The sequence below is a fragment of the Emys orbicularis genome (assembly GCF_028017835.1).
Source record: "Emys orbicularis isolate rEmyOrb1 chromosome 15 unlocalized genomic scaffold, rEmyOrb1.hap1 SUPER_15_unloc_1, whole genome shotgun sequence".
Taxonomy (NCBI): domain Eukaryota; kingdom Metazoa; phylum Chordata; order Testudines; family Emydidae; genus Emys; species Emys orbicularis.
The window spans coordinates 87,961-107,103 of NW_027045140.1; the positions used below are offsets into that span (position 1 = coordinate 87,961).

The window sequence follows — 19,143 nt, forward strand, 5'->3', positions numbered from 1 at the left end:
TTTCTCCTGGGGGGGCTGTGTCACAGACACCCCCCCAGATGCTGTGCAGGGACTGACGCTCCGGCTGTCACCAGCCCCACATGGCTTCCGGCCTGGGGGGGGGCCCTGGTCAGCCCTGGCACCCCGAGCGCCCCTCCCCCCAAGCACTTTCCACAGCTGGCTGCACAGGCTGAGAGCTGGGGTATTCGCCCCCAGGGCTGCAGCCCCCCGCCAACCCACCCAGAGCTGGGGAGAGAACCCAGGAGTCCTGGCTCCCAGCCCCCCCTGCTCTAACCCCCCAGCCCCCGCCAACCCACCCAGAGCCGGGGAGAGAACCCAGGAGTCCTGGCTCCCAGCCCCCCCTGCTCTAACCCCCCAGCCCCCGCCAACCCACCCAGAGCCGGGGAGAGAACCCAGGAGTCCTGGCTCCCAGCCCCCGCTGCTCTAACCCCCCAGCCCCCGCCAACCCACCCAGAGCCGGGGAGAGAACCCAGGAGTCCTGGCTCCCAGCCCCCCCTGCTCTAACCCCCCAGCCCCCGCCAACCCACCCAGAGCCGGGGAGAGAACCCAGGAGTCCTGGCTCCCAGCCCCCGCTGCTCTAACCCCCCAGCCCCCGCCAACCCACCCAGAGCCGGGGAGAGAACCCAGGAGTCCTGGCTCCCAGCCCCCCCTGCTCTAACCCCCCAGCCCCCGCCAACCCACCCAGAGCCGGGGAGAGAACCCAGGAGTCCTGGCTCTCAGCCCCCCTGCTCTAACCCACCAGCCCCCACTCCCCTCCCAGAGCCGGGGAGAGAACCCAGGAGTCCTGGCTCCCAGCCCCCCCTGCTCTAACCCCCCAGCCCCCGCCAACCCACCCAGAGCCGGGGAGAGAACCCAGGAGTCCTGGCTCCCAGCCCCCCCTGCTCTAACCCACCAGCCCCCCCTGCCCTCCCAGAGCCGGGGAGAGAACCCAGGAGTCCTGGCTCCCAGCCCCACCCCCTATCCCACTCCCTGCCCCACAGACCCCCCCCCACGACGCAAAGACACCTCCGAGGCCCTGGCTAAAAATACACATTTATGGGGGGGAGGAACCCCAATAATTTAACGTTTTATACACAGCAGCCACGTCCCCCCCCCAGCACCACCGGCCCCCAGATGCTCCAGCCCCACAGGCTCCCGGCCCCCAGGGCACAGCCCCTGCCCCATGGGGGGACCGTCCCCCCGCTGCCCCCTGGCCCGAGGGGTGGGGGAGCCCGAGGGCCGAGGCTGGGCACCGGGGGGGGGGGGGGGGGTGTGTGGCCGGGGCTAGGGGTCGACGAAGGAGACCATGATGTAGCGGGTCCCGCGGGTGGTGGGCAGCCCCTCGTGGAAGTGGGTCAGGCGCCCCGGGTGCATCAGGCTCCAGCCCTTCCGCGGGGCCGTCACGGAGCAGGAGTAGCGCAGGAACCGGCAGCCGCCGCCCTGGGGGAGACGGGTGTGAGGGGGGCCCCCGGTACTGACCCACGGCCCCCCTGGTGCCCCCCGGTCCCGATGTGCAGCCCCCGTTACCCAGCCCCCTGGTGCCCCTCACTCCCGACCCACGGCCCCATTACCCGGCCCCCTGGTGCCCCTCACTCCCGACCCACGGCCCCCCGTTACCCAGCCCCCCAGTGCCCCTCAGTCCCAACCCGCGGCCCCCTGTTAATCAGCCCCCCCCCGTGCCCCTCACTCCTGACCCGCGGCCCCCTGTTAATCAGCCCCCCGGTGCCCCTCACTCCCGACGCGCAGCCCCTGCTCTCCCCCGGGGGGTGAGGGGTCTCACCTCGTAGTCGCTACCCTTGCTGTTGAGCGCGATGTTGATGGTGAAGGTGGACGAGTCGTGGTGGGGTCTCAGCGCCGGCTGCTGTTCCGGCCGGTACCGAACCACAAAATTCAGCAGGGCCTGGGCCTGGGGGGGAGGGGCAGTTAGAGCGGGCGGGGGAGGGGCAGTCAGAGCGGGCGGGGCCAGAGGGAGGGCGTGACCCATGCCGGGTAAGGGCTGCTGGTGCCGGCCGGAGGAGCGCTCCCGAGCCCGGAGGACCCCGTGCTGCGGAGGAGGGGTGTCGGGGGGCCGTGCTCCGGGGGAGGGGTGGGGGGGGCCCGTGCTGCAGGGGAGGGGGAGGGGGTCCAGCCCCCCCCAGGCCGGTACCTTGGTGTAGTAGCCGGGGTAGAGCGTCTCGGGGGCGGGGGGGTACGAGCCCCCTAGCGAGCCCGGACCCCCCCCCCCCCCCCCAGGCCGGTACCTTGGTGTAGTAGCCGGGGTAGAGCGTCTCGGGGGGGGGGGGTACGAGCCCCCTAGCGAGCCCGGACCACCACCCCCAGGCCGGTACCTTGGTGTAGTAGCCGGGGTAGAGCGTCTCGGGGGGGGGGGGGGGTACGAGCCCCCTAGCGAGCCCGGACCCCCCCCCCCCCCCCCCAGGCCGGTACCTTGGTGTAGTAGCCGGGGTAGAGCGTCTCAGTGACGGGCGCGATGAATTCCCGCAGGAACCGCAGCCACTCGCCCTCCAGCCCGATCTGCCGCATGTGGATGTCATCCGTTGGCACGTTCTCGTAGCCCCCGGCCAGGCGGGCGTCCTGGGGGCGACCAGACCCATCAGCGGGGGGCTGCAGGGATTTGGGGGGCGCTGGGCTGTGGGGAGCAGGGGAGCAGCAGGGGGCAGGGGGCTGTGGGTAGTTGGGGGCAGCGGGGGGCGCTGGGCTGTGGGGAATTGGGGGCAGCAGGGGGGGCTGTGGGGAGCTGGGGGGCAGCAGGGGGTGCTGGGCTGTGGGGAGCTGGGGGGCAGCAGGGGGCTGTGGGGAGCGGGGGGACACTGGGAGCGGGGGCTGTAGGGTGTTGGGGGGCAGCAGGGGGCTCTGGGGAGCTGGGGGGCAGTGGGGGGCGCTGTGCAACGGGGTTGGGGGGCTCAGGATGGGGGGACTGCACCCCACTCACCTTGTGCTGCCCTCCGGACCATATCCCATAATGCTCCACTTCCTCCACCAGCTCGTCGCAGGCCGCCTCCGACAGGATGGGGAACCAGTAGACGTCGGGGCAGGGCTGGGGGGCAGGAGACAGTCAGGGCTGCCCCGGGGGGCTGGGGGGGTATTGGGGGGCACCGTGGGGCAGGGCTAGGGGGCAGGGGACAGTCAGGGCTGCCCCGGGGGGCTGGGGGGGGTTACTGGGGGGCAGGACTGGGGGGCAGGGGACAGTCAGGGCTGCCCTGGGGGGGTTACTGGGTGGGGCGCCATGGGGCAGGGCTGGGGGGCAGGGGACAGTCAGGGCTGCCCCGGGGTGGTTACTGGGGGAGGGCCGTGGGGCAGGCGGGGGGAGATGCCTGGCGGGTGCAGGAAGTTGGGGGGGCAGGGGCAGCATTCCAGGGGGGGGGATCATGATGGGAGAGGTGGGGGGAGGACGCCCGAGGGGGAGGTAGCTGGGGGGGATTCCCAGGGGGATTTGGTGGGCGTTTCGGGGGCAGGGTGGGGGGCTGGGCCGGCTCTCGGCCCAGCCCCCCATGTTCCCAGCAGTTCTGATGGGGGGGTGAGGGAGTGATGGGGAGTCTGGGGGGGGACGGTGGGGGCTGGGGGGGAGTTACCTGCTCCACCAACTCCCCGTCCAGCACCCGGGAGTAGTTCTCGTGGATGTATTTCTCCTGCCAGTCCTGGGGGGCCCAAAGACTGCGTGAGACACCCCCTGCCCCCCATCTCCCCTCCCCCAGCCAGCCCCCTGCCCCCGTCTCCCCTCCCCCAGCCCGAGGGATGAGTTTGCCCCTCACACCCGGACCCCAGGGCCCCCTGCCCCATCAGCCCTCCGAGCCGGCGCTGGGGACAGACCAGCCCCTGCAGCAGTGTAGGGGCCAGGACACACAGCAGAGGGGCGTGGCCTGGGGTGGGACATGCTGTGGGAGGGGAAGGGGGCAGGGCCAGGGTGTCACTCACCGGGGGGTTCTCCGCGATCTGCCAGAGGTCGGGGTGCAGGCAGGGGGCGGGGCAGGGGGCGGAGTCACTCACCGGGGGGGTTCTCCGCGATCTGCCAGAGGTCGGGGTGCAGGCAGGGGGCGGGGCAGGGGGCGGAGTCACTCACCGGGGGGTTCTCCGCGATCTGCCAGAGATCGGGGTGCAGGCGGGACGTGTTGTAATTGGCCGTGGAGAGCAGGTGCCCGAACTCCTCCAGGTTCGTGATGTGCAGAAAAATCCCCTGCAGGAGACAGGCCTGTCAGGGACCCCCCGGGGAATCCGACACCCCCGGGTGGGGAGGGGTCGAGCGAGGGGTTTGGGGGGGCTGTTGGGGACGGGGTGGATCTCTCAGCCTCTGGTGGACGCTGCTGCAGAAGGCTGTGTCGAGGCGGGTGGGGAATTTCGGGGGACAGTGGGGGGCTGTGGAAGGCTTTGGGGGACCCCATACCCTCTCGTGGACATTCTTGAAGAAGGCTGTGTTGGGGTGGAAGGGGGATTTCGGAGGGCTGGGGGGGTTCAGGGGGACTGTGGGGGGTTTTGGGGGACCCCGTACCCTCTCGCAGACGTTCTTGTAGAAGGCTGTGTTGGGGTGGAAGGGGGATTTCCGAGGGCTGGGGGGTTCAGGGGGACTGTGGGGGTTTTTGGGGGACCCCGTACCCTCTCGCAGACGTTCTTGTAGAAGGCTGTGTTGGGGTGGAAGGGGGATTTCCGAGGGCTGGGGGGTTCAGGGGGACTGCGGGGGTTTTGGGAGGCTGTGGGGGTTCAGGGGGACTATGGGAGTTTTGGGAGGGCTCTGGGGGGTTAAGGGGGCCCCGTACCCTCTCGCGGACGTTCTTGCAGAAGGCCATGTCGGGGTCGGTCTCCTCCAGGGTGAAGACGCTCCGGTCGTGCAGCTCCGAGCGCAGCGTCTCCCCGCGCACCAGGTAGGCCTGGCTGATGTAGGGCACGTTCCACACCCCGCTGCGGGATGGACACACGGACACGGGGTCAGCAGGGGAGGGTGCAGGCCCCGCCCCTGCGAAGGGGGCAGAGCTGCGGTGAGGGGTGGGTCTAGGCCCTTCCCCTGGGAAGGCGGCGGAGCTCTGTTTGGAGGGGGGTCTAGGCCCCACCCCGAGGAAGGGGGCGGAGCTCTGTTTGGAGGGGGGGTCTAGGCCCCGCCCCTGGGAAGGGGGCAGAGCTCCGGTTGGAGGGGGGTCTAGGCCCCGTCCTGGGAAGGGGGCGGAGCTCCGGTTGGAGGGGGGTCCAGGCCCCACCCTGGGAAGGGGGCGGAGCTCTGGTTGGAGGGGGGTCCAGGCCCCACCCTGGGAAGGGGCGGAGCTCCAGTTGGAGGGCAGGTCTAGGCCCCGCCCCTGGGAAGTGGGTGGAGCTCCGGTTGGAGGGGGTCTCGGCCCCGCCCCCGGGAAGGGGGCGGAGCTCCGGTGGGGGGGCGGGTCCCTCTGGGGGGTGACTCACGTGCGCTTGCCCTGCACCAGCTCGACGTAGTCCTCGGCGCGGGCATAGTAGCCCTCAGGGCTCAGCGCCCCCCAGAAATTTGACCAGAGCTTGCCCGGGCGTGACACCATGGGGGCCACGACCTTCCTGCAAGGGGGCGGAGACAGAAGGGGCAGAACTAAGCAAGGGGGCGGAGACACAAGGGGCGGAGCTAAGCAAGGGGGCGGAGACACAATGAAATGGGCCCCCTGCAGGGGCAGGGCGGGTTTTGGGGTCTCACAGGTTCTGGTGGATCAGGGCGCACAGGGTCCCTGGGCTGGGGGGCAGTTGGGACCAGTGGGGGGCAGGGCAGGTTTTGGGGGGCTGTACTGGTTCTGGTGGATCAGGGCACGCAGGGTCCCCAGGCTGGGGGGAGCAGGGGGCAGTGGGGGGCAGTGGGGGGGCAGGGTGAGTTTTGGGGGGCTGTACCAGTTCTGGTGGATCAGGGCGCACAGGGTCCCCGGGTTGGGGGGCAGTGGGGAGCAGTGGGGGGCAGGGTGGGTTTTGGGGGGCTGTACCGGTTCTGGCAGATCACGGCATGCAGGGTCCCCGGGCTGGGGGGAGCAGGGGGCAGTGGGGGGCAGGGGTTGCAGTGGGGGGGGTAGTGGGGGGCAGGGAAGGTTTTGGGGGGCTGTACTGGTTCTGGCGGATCAGGGCGCGCAGGGTCCCAGGGCTGGGGGGAAGTGGGGGGGGCAGGGGGATCAGTGGGGGGGACAGGGCAGGTTTTGGGGGGCTGTACCGGTTCTGGCGGATCAGGGCGCGCAGGGTCCCCGGGCTGGGGGGAAGTGGGGGGAACAGGGGGCAATGGGGGGCAGGGGGATCAGTGGGGGGGACAGGGCAGGTTTTGGGGGGCTGTACCGGTTCTGGCGGATCAGGGCGCGCAGGGTTCCCGGGCTGGAGGACAGGGGGGAGCAGTGGGGGGCAGGGTGGGTTTTGGGGGGCTGTACCGGTTCTGGCAGATCACGGCATGCAGGGTCCCCGGCCTGGGGGGAGCAGGGGGCAGTGGGGGGCAGGGGTTACAGTGGGGGGGCTAGTGGGGGGGCAGGGAAAGTTTTGGGGGGCTGTACCGGTTCTGGCGGATCAGGGCGCGCAGGGTCCCCGGACTGGGGGGAGCAGGGGGCAGTGGGGGGCAGGGGTTACAGTGGGGAGGCTAGTGGGGGGGCAGGGAAAGTTTTGGGGGGCTGTACCGGTTCTGGCGGATCAGGGCGCGCAGGGTCCCCGGGTTGGTCAGGGCGACGTCGGCATCCAGGCTGAAGTAAAAGTCGCAGTCGGGGTCCTGCCGGCAGATGTCCCTGGGGGGCACATGGCGGGGAAAGGGGGGGGCGTCAGACAAGCACCATGAACCCGGTTCCTCCCCCCGCCCCCAGCCCCACATGCTGACCCCCACGGCCCCCCCACCCTTCCTCCGTGCCCATCTCCAACCCCCCACTTCTCCATGCCCCCCTGCTTCGTGACCCCAACATGCCCCCTACGCTCCTCGGTCCTGCCCCCCACCACTCAGCCCCGCCCACTCCTCCCACAGCCCCGCCCCCATCCCCACAGCTCCACCCATCCTAATCCCTCTCCTGTAGCCCCCACCCCATTCCCAGGGCCCCGCCCCCATTCCCATGGGCCCACCCACAGTCCCATTGCCCCGCCCACTTCCTCTGACATGGCCCCGCCCCATTCCCCAAGCCCCGCCCACTCACATGGCCATGTCCCGGGCCTCGCCCTGGCTCAGCTCCTCCTCCGGCCCCACCAGCCTGACGCTGGCGAAGGCCCCGCGCAGCCGCTCCCAGGCCCCCTGCACGTGGGGCTCGTGAAACACCTCCTGGGGGGGAGGGGCAGGGGTCAGCCGGGGAGTGCCGGGGACCCCCCCTGCATGGGATGGGGGGGTCCCTGTGGGGGGGACTCTAGGGATCCCTGAGGGGTCAGTGCTGGGGGATGGGGGGGTCTCCAGGGGGTCAGTGCTGGGGGGTGGGGGGATGAGAGAGGATCTAGGGGTTGCCGGGGGGGCCGTGTTGGGGTGGGAGAGTCTCTGAGTAGATCTGGGGTCAGTGCTGGGGATGGGGGGGATCTGGGAGGGCCTGGGGGTTGTGGGGGCTACTGGGGGTCATGGGAGGATCTGGGGGTCCCTGGGGGTGAATGCTGGTGATGGGGGTACCTGGGGGGACCTGGAGGTGTCCAGGGAATGGGGGTCGTGGGCAGCAGCCAGCAGTTGCGGGGGCAGCCAGGGGTCATGGGGCAGCTGGGGATCGTGGAGGGTTGTGGGGGCAGCTGGGAGTCACGGGGGCAGATGGAGGTCGTGGGGTCACCGGGGTTGGTGGGAGGTCACGGGGGCAGACGGGGGTCACAGGGGGTGGTGGGGTCACTGTGGGTCGTGGGGGTGGCGGGGTCACTGTGGGTCGCAGGGGGAGGCGGGGCAGACGGGGGCCGCAGGGGGGGTCGCGGGGTCACTCACGCGGTTGTGCAGGAAGAGGCTGAGGCGGGCATAGGGATAGGCCCAGCCCAGCAGGCGTTGCAGGAACTGGGGCAGGAAGGGGGTCGGCTGCTCCACGAACACCCCCACCAGCACCCGGGGCAGCGCCTCCTCCTGGGGAGAGACGGGGGTCAGGCACCCCCATAACCAGCCACTGCCTGCCCCCCCAACCCAGCCACACCCAGCCACACCCTGTCCTCCCAAACCCAGCCACTGCCAGCCCCCCAAACCCAGCCACTCCCTGTACCCCCAACCCCAGCCACTGCCAGCCCCCCAAACACAGCCACACCCAGCCCCCCAAAACCAGCCACACCCTTCCCCCCAAACCAGCCACACCCTGGACCCCCAAACCCAGCCCATGCCAGCCCCCAAGCCCAGCCACACCCTGCACCCTCAAACCCAGCCACCCAAAACCAGCCCCTCCCTGCTCCCCAAAACCAGCCCCTCCCTGTAACCCCAAACCCAGCGACGCTGTGCACCCCCTTCTGGGGAGAGACAGGGTCACTCCTAAACCCACCTCTGCCCCCAGACACCCCCAAACTCAGGACCACCAAACGCACCCCAGACCCCACAATTCCAGACCCCCCTGCCCCCAGAAACCTGCCCCTCAGATATCCCCCAATTCCAGATACCCCCACTCAGGACCCCCAATCCCATCCCCCAGACTCCCCCAAAACCTGCCCCCCCACTTCCCCACCACCCCCAAATGTGCAGCATGGCCCCCCCACCTCAGAGCCCCTCCAGCCCCCACCCCCCCGGGGCTCGGCTTTGGGGTCCGGCACCCCACTCACCGGGGTCCCCGACAGGTCGAGCAGCCCCTGGTCGCAGCCCCCGCAGCCCCCCTCGTAGGTCCAGCGGTTCGGGATGTAGTTCCCCAGGTAGTTGAGCTGCAGCTGGGGGGGGGAAGGGGTGAGATACGGGCCCCCCCATCCCGCCACAGCCAGCTATCTGCCCCCCAGCCCTCTCCTGCTGCCCTCCAGCCCCCTGCCGCCACAGCCGGCCCCTATCTGCCCCCCAACCTCAGCCCCCACATCCTGCCACAGCCGGCCCCTATCTGCCCCCCAACCTCGGCCCCCCCCATCCTGCCACAGCCGGCCCCATATCTGTCCCCCAACCTCGGCCCCCCAGCCCTCTCCTGCTGCCCTCCAGCCCCCGCCCTCCTACAGCCCCCACCCCAACAGACCCCCCTCCCCACAGCTGCGAGGACGGGGGGTGGGTTTCTGGGTGTTGGGGGCACCTACCAGGGGAGCCCCCGGCTACGCGCACCCTGAGAGATGGGGGAGGAAGTCAGATGGGGGCAGGGGGGTTCCTGGGGGGACCTGCGGGAGGAGAGGGGCTGGGGGTCCCGGGGGGAATCTCGGGGGAGGAGGGGGGTGACGGGGGTCCCTAGGGGGATCTTGGGGGGGTGTTGGGGTCCCAGGGGGGACCTCGGGGAGGAGAGGGGCTGTGGGGGTCCCGGGGGGATCTCAGGGGAGGAGGGGGTGTCGGGGGCCCAGGGGGGATCTCGGGGGGACCTGGGGGAGGAGGGGGCTGTGTGGGTCCGGGGGCGATCTTAGGGGTACCTTGGTGGGCCCGTTGCCGTGGATGATGACAGGGAGGGTGTCGTAGGCCACGTTCCGGGCACGGACCCGGCTCCTCTCGAACTTCAGCACCACCTCGTCTGAGAGAGCGAGAGAGAGACGTGGGGTCCCAGCCACCCAGCCCCCACCCAGAGCCGGGGAGAGAACCCAGGAGTCCTGGCTCCCAGCCCCCCCGCTCTAACCACCAGCCCCCACCCCCCTCCCAGAACCGGGAAGAGAACCCAGGAGTCCTGGCTCCCAGCCCCCGTGCTCTAACCACCAGCCCCCACTCCCCTCCCAGAGCCGGGGAGAGAACCCAGAAGTCCTGCCCCCTCCCCCCGGAGCTGGGATAGGACCCAGGCGTCCTGACCCACCAGGTTATGGGGTGCCCCCCCATCTCTCACCAATGGCCCCATTGAGGTTCTGGAAGATTTTCGACTTGTGGTCGAGCGCCAGCCCAAACTTCTCCTGCAGGGGGCAGAGGGGGGGTCAGAGCGGGGAGGGACCTGCGCCCAGAGACTGCCCCCATCACCCCCCCGTGCCATTCCACGTCCCCTGAGATCCCTTCCCTCCACTGCTGCCCCCCAGCATCCAACCCCCTTCCCTGCCTCTGATCCCCCCCACCCCTCCCCCTGCCCCCCAGCACCCCGCCTACCCCCCCCGCAGTGCCCCCCATGGAGGCGGGGACCTGGGGCCAAGAGCCACGAGGGAGGGCTCCCAGAATCCCGACAGGAGCTGAAATGATTTAATGGGGGGGGGGGTTACTGGGGACAGGATTCCCTTTAGGGAGGGAATATCTCCCTCAAATGTCCTCCCGGCCCTGAACCCCCCACCCGACCGCCCCCCAGTGGGACCCAGGGTCCTCTGCGAAGAGCTGGTGGAGATTGTGTGGGTGTGTCGGGGATGTGGGGGGGTCTCCCTGCTGCGCACCCCCAAACCAGCAATGAGCAGGGGCCGATTCCCCAACTTCCCCTTCTTTGGTCTTCTCCATTGGGCGCCTGGAGCTCGGCCGCCCCTCCCCAGAGTCAGCCGCATCCCAGAGCCAATCCCAAACCCCCATCACAGAACCCAGGAGTCCTGGCTCCCAGGCCCTCCTGCTCTAACCCACCAGCCCCCCGTCCCCTCCCAGAGCCGGGGAGAGAACCCAGGAGTCCTGGATCCCAGGTCCCCCCCACCCCCCCGCTCTAAACTTCAGCCGGTGCCCCTCAATCTCCAGTTTGTGGCAAATTCCTGTCCAAATTTGGTGGTGGTGGTGGTGGGATTTGGACCAGAACCTTTCCCCGATAGCCTCGTTTCCAGCCCAAACTTGCCCCGCCCCGCCCCCGACCTGGGCTGGCCGAGTCGTTCCTTCCCACCCCTGCCGTGTTCAGCATCAGGCCCTTTCGCCCCCTGCCCTGCCAGCGCCACCTAATGGTTGCACAAGCGAATATGGCTCCCGGCCCGGCTCCCCCCCGGTCTCATCCCTCCAATCGTCACTGCTCGGTCAGTCGCGGCCCGTCGTCCGTCTCCGGCGCTGGAGCAGCGGCACGAGGAAAAGCGCACCTGGGTTTCTCGGTGACGCCGCGTCTTTCAAGTGGGGTATTTCTATCTCCCCGGACAAACCATCCCCGCTGCCCCGACCACGGTGCCCTCTGCCCTTGCGCCCATCGGCAGCTCTTCTTGGGTCCCTCTTCCCAGGTCCCTGCGCATTGATTTGTCCTCAAAAGCCCAATCTCACCAGACCCTCCAGCACGGTCTCCCTCTTCTCTCCCCAGGCCGAGCCGGTCGTTGGTCTTTGATCCTTGTGACGGCCATCCGAAAGGATATGGGGGTCTTCCGCACCCTTGGGCACACCGGCTGGAATTGGTCCCTTGTAGTCTGGGTGGTCTCTCCGCGCGCCCCAGGGCTTTTACGGTGGGGCGGCTGCGGGGGATAGGGGGACCTGGGCCCACCCTACTCCACGGGGTCCCAGCCCAGGCCCTTAACAACGGGGATCCCACGAAAAGAGGCTGAGCTGAATTCTGACAACACCCCCGGACTGGTATAAACGCAACCAGATCCTCCCCCCCCGGTCTTAGTCACCCTCTGCAGTAAAGTCCAAGGATGTCATGAAATGCTTCGTAAATGAAAGCTGAGACCTGCAGCACTCCAGTGCTTCAGCGCCGCTTGTTTGCAAGGCGAAATCTGGCAAAATACGGCTTCTGTCTGTCCGTTGAGAAGGTGTGTCGACGCCAAAGGCCTCTGGGGCCCTGGAGAGGGGCAAGATCCGGCAAGCCGTTCGCCGCTGACTTTTCATTCGCCGCAGACTTTCCGTTCGCCGCAGACTTCTGACGCCATGTTGGGGGCTTCTCTGCCAGATCCGGCCAGGCGTCACAGCTCGCTTTCACCCCCCCATCCTAAGACCCTTTAATGCGCTGCCAGCTCTGGCTGAGATTCGCACAACTCCGGGATTTGCACGTTTTGCGCCAGAGCCATGCACCAGACCTTGGCCTCCCAGTGCAAAACGTTCCCCAAAGTTTTCCCTAGGGTCTGGTCATTTAGAGCCACGGGATTCTGGAGGGGTTTAGACAAGTTTTTCCCCTAATTCCCCCCCGCCGCACCCCAATTTGCAACCAAGCTATTACCCGATTCTCACTGGTTGTCAGCCCAGAGATGTGGGTCGTGTTTGGCCCAAGTGGGTCCTTTGTTTCCAGGTGCGAGGTGGCTGAACAAGTCCTTGCCCACCCCACACCCCCCCACACCAAAAAATAAAAAATGTTTGATGCCAAAAGGCAAAGGAGGAAACAGGGTCCCCCAGGGCTTGGGGTGCTGGCTGATGGGAGGTGGGGGACACGGGGGGCAGGGGGACGGGGACCCACCCGCAGGCCAGGGTCCAGGTAGATGCGGGTGTAGAACAGCTGGTCGTCGTCGTCGTCCTGGTATTTCCAGAGCTGGACCACGCCGTGGATGGCCGGGGCGAAGCCGATGAAACCTGGGGGGGAGGCGGAGAGGTCAGGTACCCCCCCACCAGGCCCCCACCTCCTGGGGGGCTGCCCCCCCGGACACTACACCCCTCCTTCCCCCCCACCAGGGACCCATGCCCTCCCCCTGCCCCCGTATACCTGTAACACCCTGCCCCGGGCACGCCCACCCGTACCACCAGGTACCCGCAGTGTCCCCCCACTCCTCCCAGCCCCCCCAAACCACTTCACACCTTCCCATCCCCCTCCCACGCCCCTCTGCCCTGTCCCCCCTAACCCCATCTAGCCCCTACATCCCCTCCCCTGTCCCCCACCCCATCCTCCCCGAACACCCCGCCCCTGTCCCCCACCCCATCCTCCCCGAACACCCCTCCCCTGTCCCCCGACCTCTCTGCCCCATCCTCCCCCCAGTCCGGGCACTCACCGCCGGAGTTGAGGAAGCGCTTGCCGGTGCTGACGGGGGGGTAGCGCTCGGCCAGGCCCCACTCGGGCCAGCAGAAGCCCTCGGCCGAGAACACGACCCGGCTGTCGAAGGCCAGGAACTTCCGCAGCAGCTCCACGGGGCCGCCGGCCAGCAGCACGTCGTAACTGGGGGGGCATACAGGTCACAGCGACCCCCCGGGCCCGCTCTCTCCACCCTCCTGCCCCAAAGGGGGCCGGGCGACCTCTGCATCGCCAGCCCAGGTCCCCCGGCCACCGCAGTCCCCGCCAAGGCTACGGGGCTTGGCTGGAAGTTTGGGGGGGGGGCGGTGTGTGGGGGTGACAAGGTAGGGCCCGGCATCCCAAGGCAGCCAGTGGGTTTTCTCCACGGGGGAGCTGTGTTCTCTCCTGGGGGGGAGGATGGGGGGTGTCCCACACGTCACAGAGACAGGTAAGCGTGGGGGGTCCCCCTCCGTCAGGAGGAGCTGGGCTGGGAATTGCAGGTTGCCCTGGGGAGCGTCACCCCACCAGTGCACCCCCAAAATCCCCCTCCCAGCCCAGACTGGCCCCCCGAACGGTGCCGCCCGCTGCGCCCCGGAGCTGGGGAACCCCAGACGTCAGGGAGAGCAGGGCACCCCCCCCCGCCCCCGCCGTACCTGTCGACAAACATGACGACGAGCTCCTCGTGCTCCGCGTGTTTCGCCATCTCCTCCTTCAGCCAGCGCACCTTCTGCCCGCCCCCCACCGTGCGGGCCACATCCCCCCCGCGCCATTCCTCACCCAGGCCCAGGGTCTGCGGGGACAGGGGGCATGAGAGAGACCCCAGCCCGCCCAGACGCGCCCAGCTCTGGGGCGGGGCGCGGGGGCTGGTTACACAGGGACCCCTGTCCCGGCGCCGAGATGCGCCCAGCTCTGGGGCGGGGCGCGCGGGCTGGTTACCCAGGGACCCCTGTCCGAGCGCCGAGATGCAGCCAGCTCTGGGGCGGGGCACAGGGGCTGGTTATACAGGGACCCCCTGGCCAGGTGCTGAGATGCAGCTGCCTCTGGGGTGGGGCACGGGTTATAAAGGGACCCTGTCCCAGTGCTGAGATGCAGCCAGCTCTGGGGAGGGGCGGTTGGCTGTACAGGGACCCCTGTCCTGGCACCGAGATGCAGCCAGCTCTGGGGTGGGGCACAGGGGCTGGTTTTACAGGGACCCCCTGGCCAGGTGCTGAGATGCAGCCAGCTCTGGGGTGGGGCGGTTGGCTGTACAGGGACCCCTGAGATGCAGCCAGCTCTGGGGCCGGACGGTTGGTTACACGGGGACCCCTGTCCCAGCGCCAAGATGCAGCCAGCTCTGGGGCAGGACGGTTGGCTGTACAGGGACCCCCGAGATGCAGCCAGCTCTGGGGCGGGCTCCGTCTCACCTTGACGGTGTAGTTGAAGTAGCGGGCGGTGCGCAGGAATCGCTCGTATCCCTCCGTCTGCTCCGTGGCAGCCGTGATGAGCAGCAGGTTATCTGTGGGGCAGAAAGGTGCCGGGTTCTGGTTAGATCCCCCCGCATAGACCCAGCTTGGCTCCACACGCCCCCCCCCCCCCCCCCGCCCGGCACACAAGTGGAAGAACCCAGGAGTCCTGGGGGGCTGCGGCCAATGGGGAACGCTAGCAGCACCTGGCCCTCCCTGATCCTGGAGGATGGAGAATCCCCCTCCGGGGGCAGCCGTGCGGGGGCTCGGACACACATCACCCACTCAGACAACAGCACCCAATGAGGCGTCCCTGCCCCCACCGGGACTTTCTCTCCCAGCGCTGGGCCCTGAAATTCCAGCTCCCCGTGCCCCCCCTTCCCTCTGCCCCGCTCCCCATGTCTCGGCCCTGCGCCCCACGACCAAGATCAGGCCCCCAACACGCCGGGGAGCACAGCCAGGGGACGGTATGGTCCCCAACCTGTGATCCCAGCCCGACCAGCCAAAGGGGGTGAGGGGAAACTGAGGCACCATGGGGGGAGGGGCTCTCCTGAGGGCTGCACCTTAAGGAAGTGGATGGCTCAGCGGGTCGGACCCTGGACCAGGCACCTGGTTCTGGTCCCGGCTCAGCTGCTGCCCTGCGGTGGGTACATCACACAAGGCCCTTTCTCGCACACTGCCTCAGTTTCCCCCCTCACCCATTGTGTGGTCAGGCTGTGAGCTCCACATGGCAGGGACTGGCTCACAGCGTGTGCAGCGCCTGGCGCGATGTGGCCCCGGTCTCGGTCGGGGGCGTTGAGGAGTCCATACGGCCCCTGGCACGCCGGGGCCCCCCCTCTCAGGCAGTTACTGTCTTATGCGTGAACAACCAAGACAAATTCCCAGCGCTCAGCCCTCGCCAGGCAGCTAATTGGAAGCAGAGAGCAGCGCCCGGGCCAGGTCTGGTGACTGGGCTTGAAATGGCGACGGGGCCCCCGTTCCCCCCTCGATCCCGACATGGGGCCCCCGCGGCCCCCAGAGAAGGGCTGGACCCCCACGGGAAAGAGCAGGGGGCTGGGAGGCAGGACTCCTGGGTTCTCTCCCCGGCTCTGGGAGGGGAGTGGGGGCTGGTGGTTAGAGCAGGGGGGGCTGAGAGCCAGGACTCCTGGGTTCTCTCCCTGGCTCTGGGAGGGGAGTGGGGGGTTGGGGATTGGTGGATAGAGCAGGGGGGGGCTGAGAGCCAGGACTCCTGGGTTCTCTTCCCAGCTCTGGAAGGGGAGTGGGGGCTGGTGGTTAGAGCAGGGGGGCTGGGAGCCAGGACTCCTGGGTTCTCACCCCAGCTCTGGGAGGGGAGTGGGGGCTGGGAGCCAGGACTCCTGGGTTCTAGTCCTGGCTCAGCCGCTGCCCTGCAGGGGACATCGCACAAGGCCCTTTCTCGCAAGGTGCCTCAGTTTCCCCCCCTCGCCCTTTGTCTGGTCAGGCTGTGAGCGCCACAGGGCAGGGCCTGGCTCACGGCCTGTGTGCAGCGCCTGGCGCGACGGGGCCCCGATCTCGGTCGGGGTGGGGAGGAGTCCACGTAGCCCCTGGCACACCGGGGCCCCCCTCCCTCAGGCAGTTACTGTCTTACGCGTGAACAACCGGGACAAATTCCCAGCGCCCGGCCCTCGCCAGGCAGCTAATTAGAAGCAGAGGGCGGCACCCAGGCCAGGGCTGGTGACTGGGCTTGAGACAGCGACGGGGCCGCCGTTTCCGCCTCGATCCCGGCATGGGGCGCCCTACAATCCCCAGAGAAAGGCTGGACTCCCACGGGAAAGAGCAGGGGGCTGGGAGCCAGGACGCCTGGGTTCTCTCCCCGGACCTGTGAGAGGGGTGGGGGCTGGTAGTGAGCGCGGGGAGGGAGGTGGGGGGGGGGGCGGGCAGGAGTCACTCCGTGATCTTGGCCAAGTCACTGCCCAGGCCTTGTGCCTCGGTTGTCCGTGAGAAGAGCAGGGCTGGCACTCCCCTCCCTGCCGGCGGGTGCTCGCTTGGTATGCTCTGCCACGGCCTCTCAGACGCGCCCTGAGGGCGCCCTACGCCCAGCTCCTGCTGACAAAGCCACGGGATCTCAGGGAGGCTCGCCCAGGCCAGTATGGGGTCTATAGCACACAGCTGAAAATTCAGGGTTTCACCCAGCAGAGGGCAGCGGTGCCCATAGGTTGCCATTCACACCAGGCTCCGGGAGGATCAGGGGCCACCCAGCCACTGCCTAAGCAGAGCCAGCCCACGAGGTGTAATTACTGCCTCCCGAACCCGCCACTGCGGCTGTGGTGAGCGCGCGGGGGGGGGGGGGGGGGGGGGGGGGGCTGGGAGCCAGGACGCCTGGGTTCTCTCCCCAGCTCTGGGAGGGGAGTGGGGGCTGGTGGGTTAGAGCAGGGGGGGGGCTGGGAGCCAGGACTCCTGGGTTCTCTGCCCGGCTCTGGGAGGGGAGTGGGGGCTGGTGATTAGAGCAGGGTGGGGCTGGGAGCCAGGACTCCTGGGTTCTCTCCCCAGCTCTGGGAGGAGAGTGGGGCACCCTACGTACCCCAGTGCCTGTGGTGGGGTCTGTTCAGAATGGCCGACAACTCAGGGGTCCCAAATCATTGGGCAGAGTGAACCCTCCACCCCTGCCTGCAAGTCCTCTCGGCTCCCATGGAGCGGTGGAGGGGGGGTCCCACTGAACCTGCCCCCGCCCCCCAGCCGGGCATATGAGACCTCTTGCCCTCGGCCAGCCCCACTTTTTCCTGACCACCCCGGCCCCCCCGCCCTGGGAATCACCGCTGGCTCTCCGGGTTACCCCCCTCCACAGCTGGGCCCCCCAATCCCCTGCACACCCCATTCCCATCTTACATGTGAGCCTCCCAATCCCGAATGCCCTGCGCCCCCTGCTTCCCAGCTCCCCCTTGGGCGACTGTCGGCCCCCCAACCCATCTCCCCTGTCCCATGGGCCCCCATCTCCCCGCGCGCCCCTCCCTGTGTCCCCTGCCCCCGATCTCCCCCCTGCGCCCATCCCCGTGTCCCCCACCCCCCAATCTCCCCCAGAACCCCCATGTCCCCCACTCCCTGATCTCCCCCATCAGAGATGTAGCGAAAGCCCTCCGACCGGAGGGGGCCCCCAAGGAAGGGGGCCCCTAAAAGTGGCAAAATAAATACCGCATTCCAGTTTCTGCATTGTAAGGGGCCCCGCCCGGACATATGTTCGGAGGGGGCCACCGTTCGGAGGGGGCCACGTTCTTTGTTGCTACGGCCCTGTCCCCCATGCGCCCCTGTCCCCGATCTCCCCCTGCGCCCCCTCCGTGTCCCCCACCCCCAATGTCCTCCCTGTGCCCCTCCCCGTGTCCCCCACCCCAATCTCCCCCAGAACCCCCCGTGTCCCCCACTCCCTGATCTCCCCCATGCGCTCATCCCCATGTCCCCTGCCCCGATCCCCCCCTGCGCCCCCCTCCCCGTGTTCCCTGCCCCCAATCTCCCCCTGCGCCCCTCCGTGTGTCCCCTCCCCCAATCTCCCCACCGCACCCCTCCCCGTGTCCCCTACCCCCGATCTCCCCCCCACGCCCCTCCCCGTGTCCCCTGTCAACCAATCTCCCCTGCGCCCCTCCTCATGTCCCCTGCACCCGATTCCCCCTGCGCCCCCCTCCCCGTGTCCCCTGCCCCCGATCTCACCCCCTGCGCCCCTCCCCATGTCCCCTACCCCCGATCTCCCCTCATGCACCCCTCCCCGTGTCCCCTGCCCCCAATCTCCCCCTGCGCCCCTCCCCGTGTCCCCTGCTCCCCACGCCCCTCCCCATGTCCCCTGCTCCCCGATCTCCCCGCTGTGCCCCCCTCCCCGTGTCCCCTGCCCCCGATCTCACCCCATGTGTCTCTCCCCATGTCCCCTACCTCCGATCTCCCCCCAATCGCCCCCCTGCGCCCCTCCCCATGTCCCCTACCCCCGATCTCCCCTCATGCGCCCCTCCCCGTGTCCCCTGCCCCCAATCTCCCCTTGCGCCCCTCCCCGTGTCCCCTGCCCCCCACGCCCCTCCCCATGTCCCCTGCTAACCGATCTCCCCCCTGTGCCCCCCTCCCCGTGTCCCCTGCCCCCGATCTCACCCCATGTGTCTCTCCCCATGTCCCCTACCTCCGATCTCCCCCCAATCTCCCCTCATGCGCCCCTCCCCGTGTCCCCTACCCCCCGATCTCCCCCCGCGCCCCTGCCCGTGTCCTCGCCCCCGATCTCCCCCCCGGCCCGGGCTCACCCGGGTTGAGCGGGGGCCGGTCGCGGGGGCTTGTCCCGGCGGCCCCCAGGAGCAGCGCGGCCAGGGACAGGAGGGCGGCAGGGCTCGGCTCCATGGCTGGGAAGCTCTGAGCGGGGCCGGGCTCGCAGCTCTCGCGATCCGAGCCCGGGCTCCTCCCAGCCCCCCCGGTGTGGGTGTGTGTATGTGTGGGGGGGCAGGATCCCTCCCGCCCCCCTCCCGGGGCTCTGCGCCCCCTCCCTGATTGGGGGGCCCCCAGCGCCTCTCCCTCCCCCCGCCGGCACCCACATGGTGGGGAGCGCTGGGGGGACACCCCGAAACCAGGAGCCCCGCCCTCAGCCAATCCGCCCCCGCGCCCCCCCGCCGCCGGCCAATCCGCCCCCGCGCCCCTCTCCCCGCCGGCCAATCAGCGCCCGCGCCCCCCTCCCCACCAGCCAATCGCCGTCCGGGAAAGTTCCCGAGCGAGAAAACGCTGGAAAAGTTGGGGCAGAAAAAGGGGAAGTTTTTGGTTTTCCGCTGCCACGTTGCCAAAAAGGGGGGGCGGGGCGGAGGAGGGGTCTCTGGGTGGGAGGCGTGAGGGATGGGGACCCCTTGAGGGGCCGGGCAGGGAGATGTGAGGGAGGGGGACTCCTGGGGGGGGGGGAGAGGGGAGCGTGGGAAAAGGGGGCGCTTGGGGGAGCGAGGGGGCAGTGGGGGGCTAGGGGGCAGGTAAGGGGG

At 69.3% G+C, this 19,143-nt stretch overlaps 1 protein-coding gene across 4 annotated transcripts; it reads right to left on the reverse strand.

The window, feature by feature from the left end:
- Positions 1 to 1,263: 1,263 nt before the first annotated feature.
- PLOD3 (procollagen-lysine,2-oxoglutarate 5-dioxygenase 3) lies at positions 1,264 to 18,527 on the reverse strand. 4 transcript variants are annotated; one of them, XM_065422957.1, is made up of 19 exons: positions 18,430 to 18,527; positions 14,162 to 14,253; positions 13,412 to 13,548; positions 12,760 to 12,923; positions 12,234 to 12,346; positions 9,801 to 9,864; positions 9,400 to 9,497; positions 8,629 to 8,730; positions 7,820 to 7,951; positions 7,068 to 7,189; positions 6,567 to 6,671; positions 5,362 to 5,487; positions 4,728 to 4,869; positions 4,037 to 4,150; positions 3,549 to 3,614; positions 2,909 to 3,013; positions 2,404 to 2,550; positions 1,760 to 1,885; positions 1,264 to 1,419 (listed from the first exon to the last, which is right to left on the reverse strand). In XM_065422957.1, exons 1-19 carry the CDS (start codon positions 18,521 to 18,523, stop codon positions 1,264 to 1,266), a joined length of 2,205 nt encoding a protein of 734 aa, XP_065279029.1. In that variant the 5' UTR covers positions 18,524 to 18,527. The 4 variants fall into 4 exon arrangements, with proteins under 4 accessions (XP_065279029.1, XP_065279032.1, XP_065279031.1 ...); XM_065422960.1 differs by lacking the exons at positions 14,162 to 14,253; positions 18,430 to 18,527 and adding an exon at positions 8,589 to 8,598 and having other exon boundaries at positions 7,820 to 7,948; positions 8,642 to 8,730; positions 13,412 to 13,476; XM_065422959.1 differs by lacking the exons at positions 14,162 to 14,253; positions 18,430 to 18,527 and having other exon boundaries at positions 7,820 to 7,945; positions 13,412 to 13,476.
- Between the last annotated feature and the right edge of the window lie 616 nt (positions 18,528 to 19,143).

What these genes read in the sequence shown, in the direction of transcription:
- PLOD3 (XM_065422957.1), bottom strand. Translation starts at nt 18,523, where the DNA reads ATGGAGCCGAGCCCTGCCGCCCTCCTGTCCCTGGCCGCGCTGCTCCTG. An exon ending in CCGGCCCCCGCTCAACCCGG is followed by an intron (nt 14,254 to 18,429) that starts GTGAGCCCGGGC and finishes TCTGCCCCACAG; the next exon opens with ATAACCTGCTGCTCATCACG. An exon ending in AGATCGCGGAGAACCCCCCG is followed by an intron (nt 3,615 to 4,036) that starts GTGAGTGACTCC and finishes TGGGCCCCCCAG; the next exon opens with GACTGGCAGGAGAAATACAT.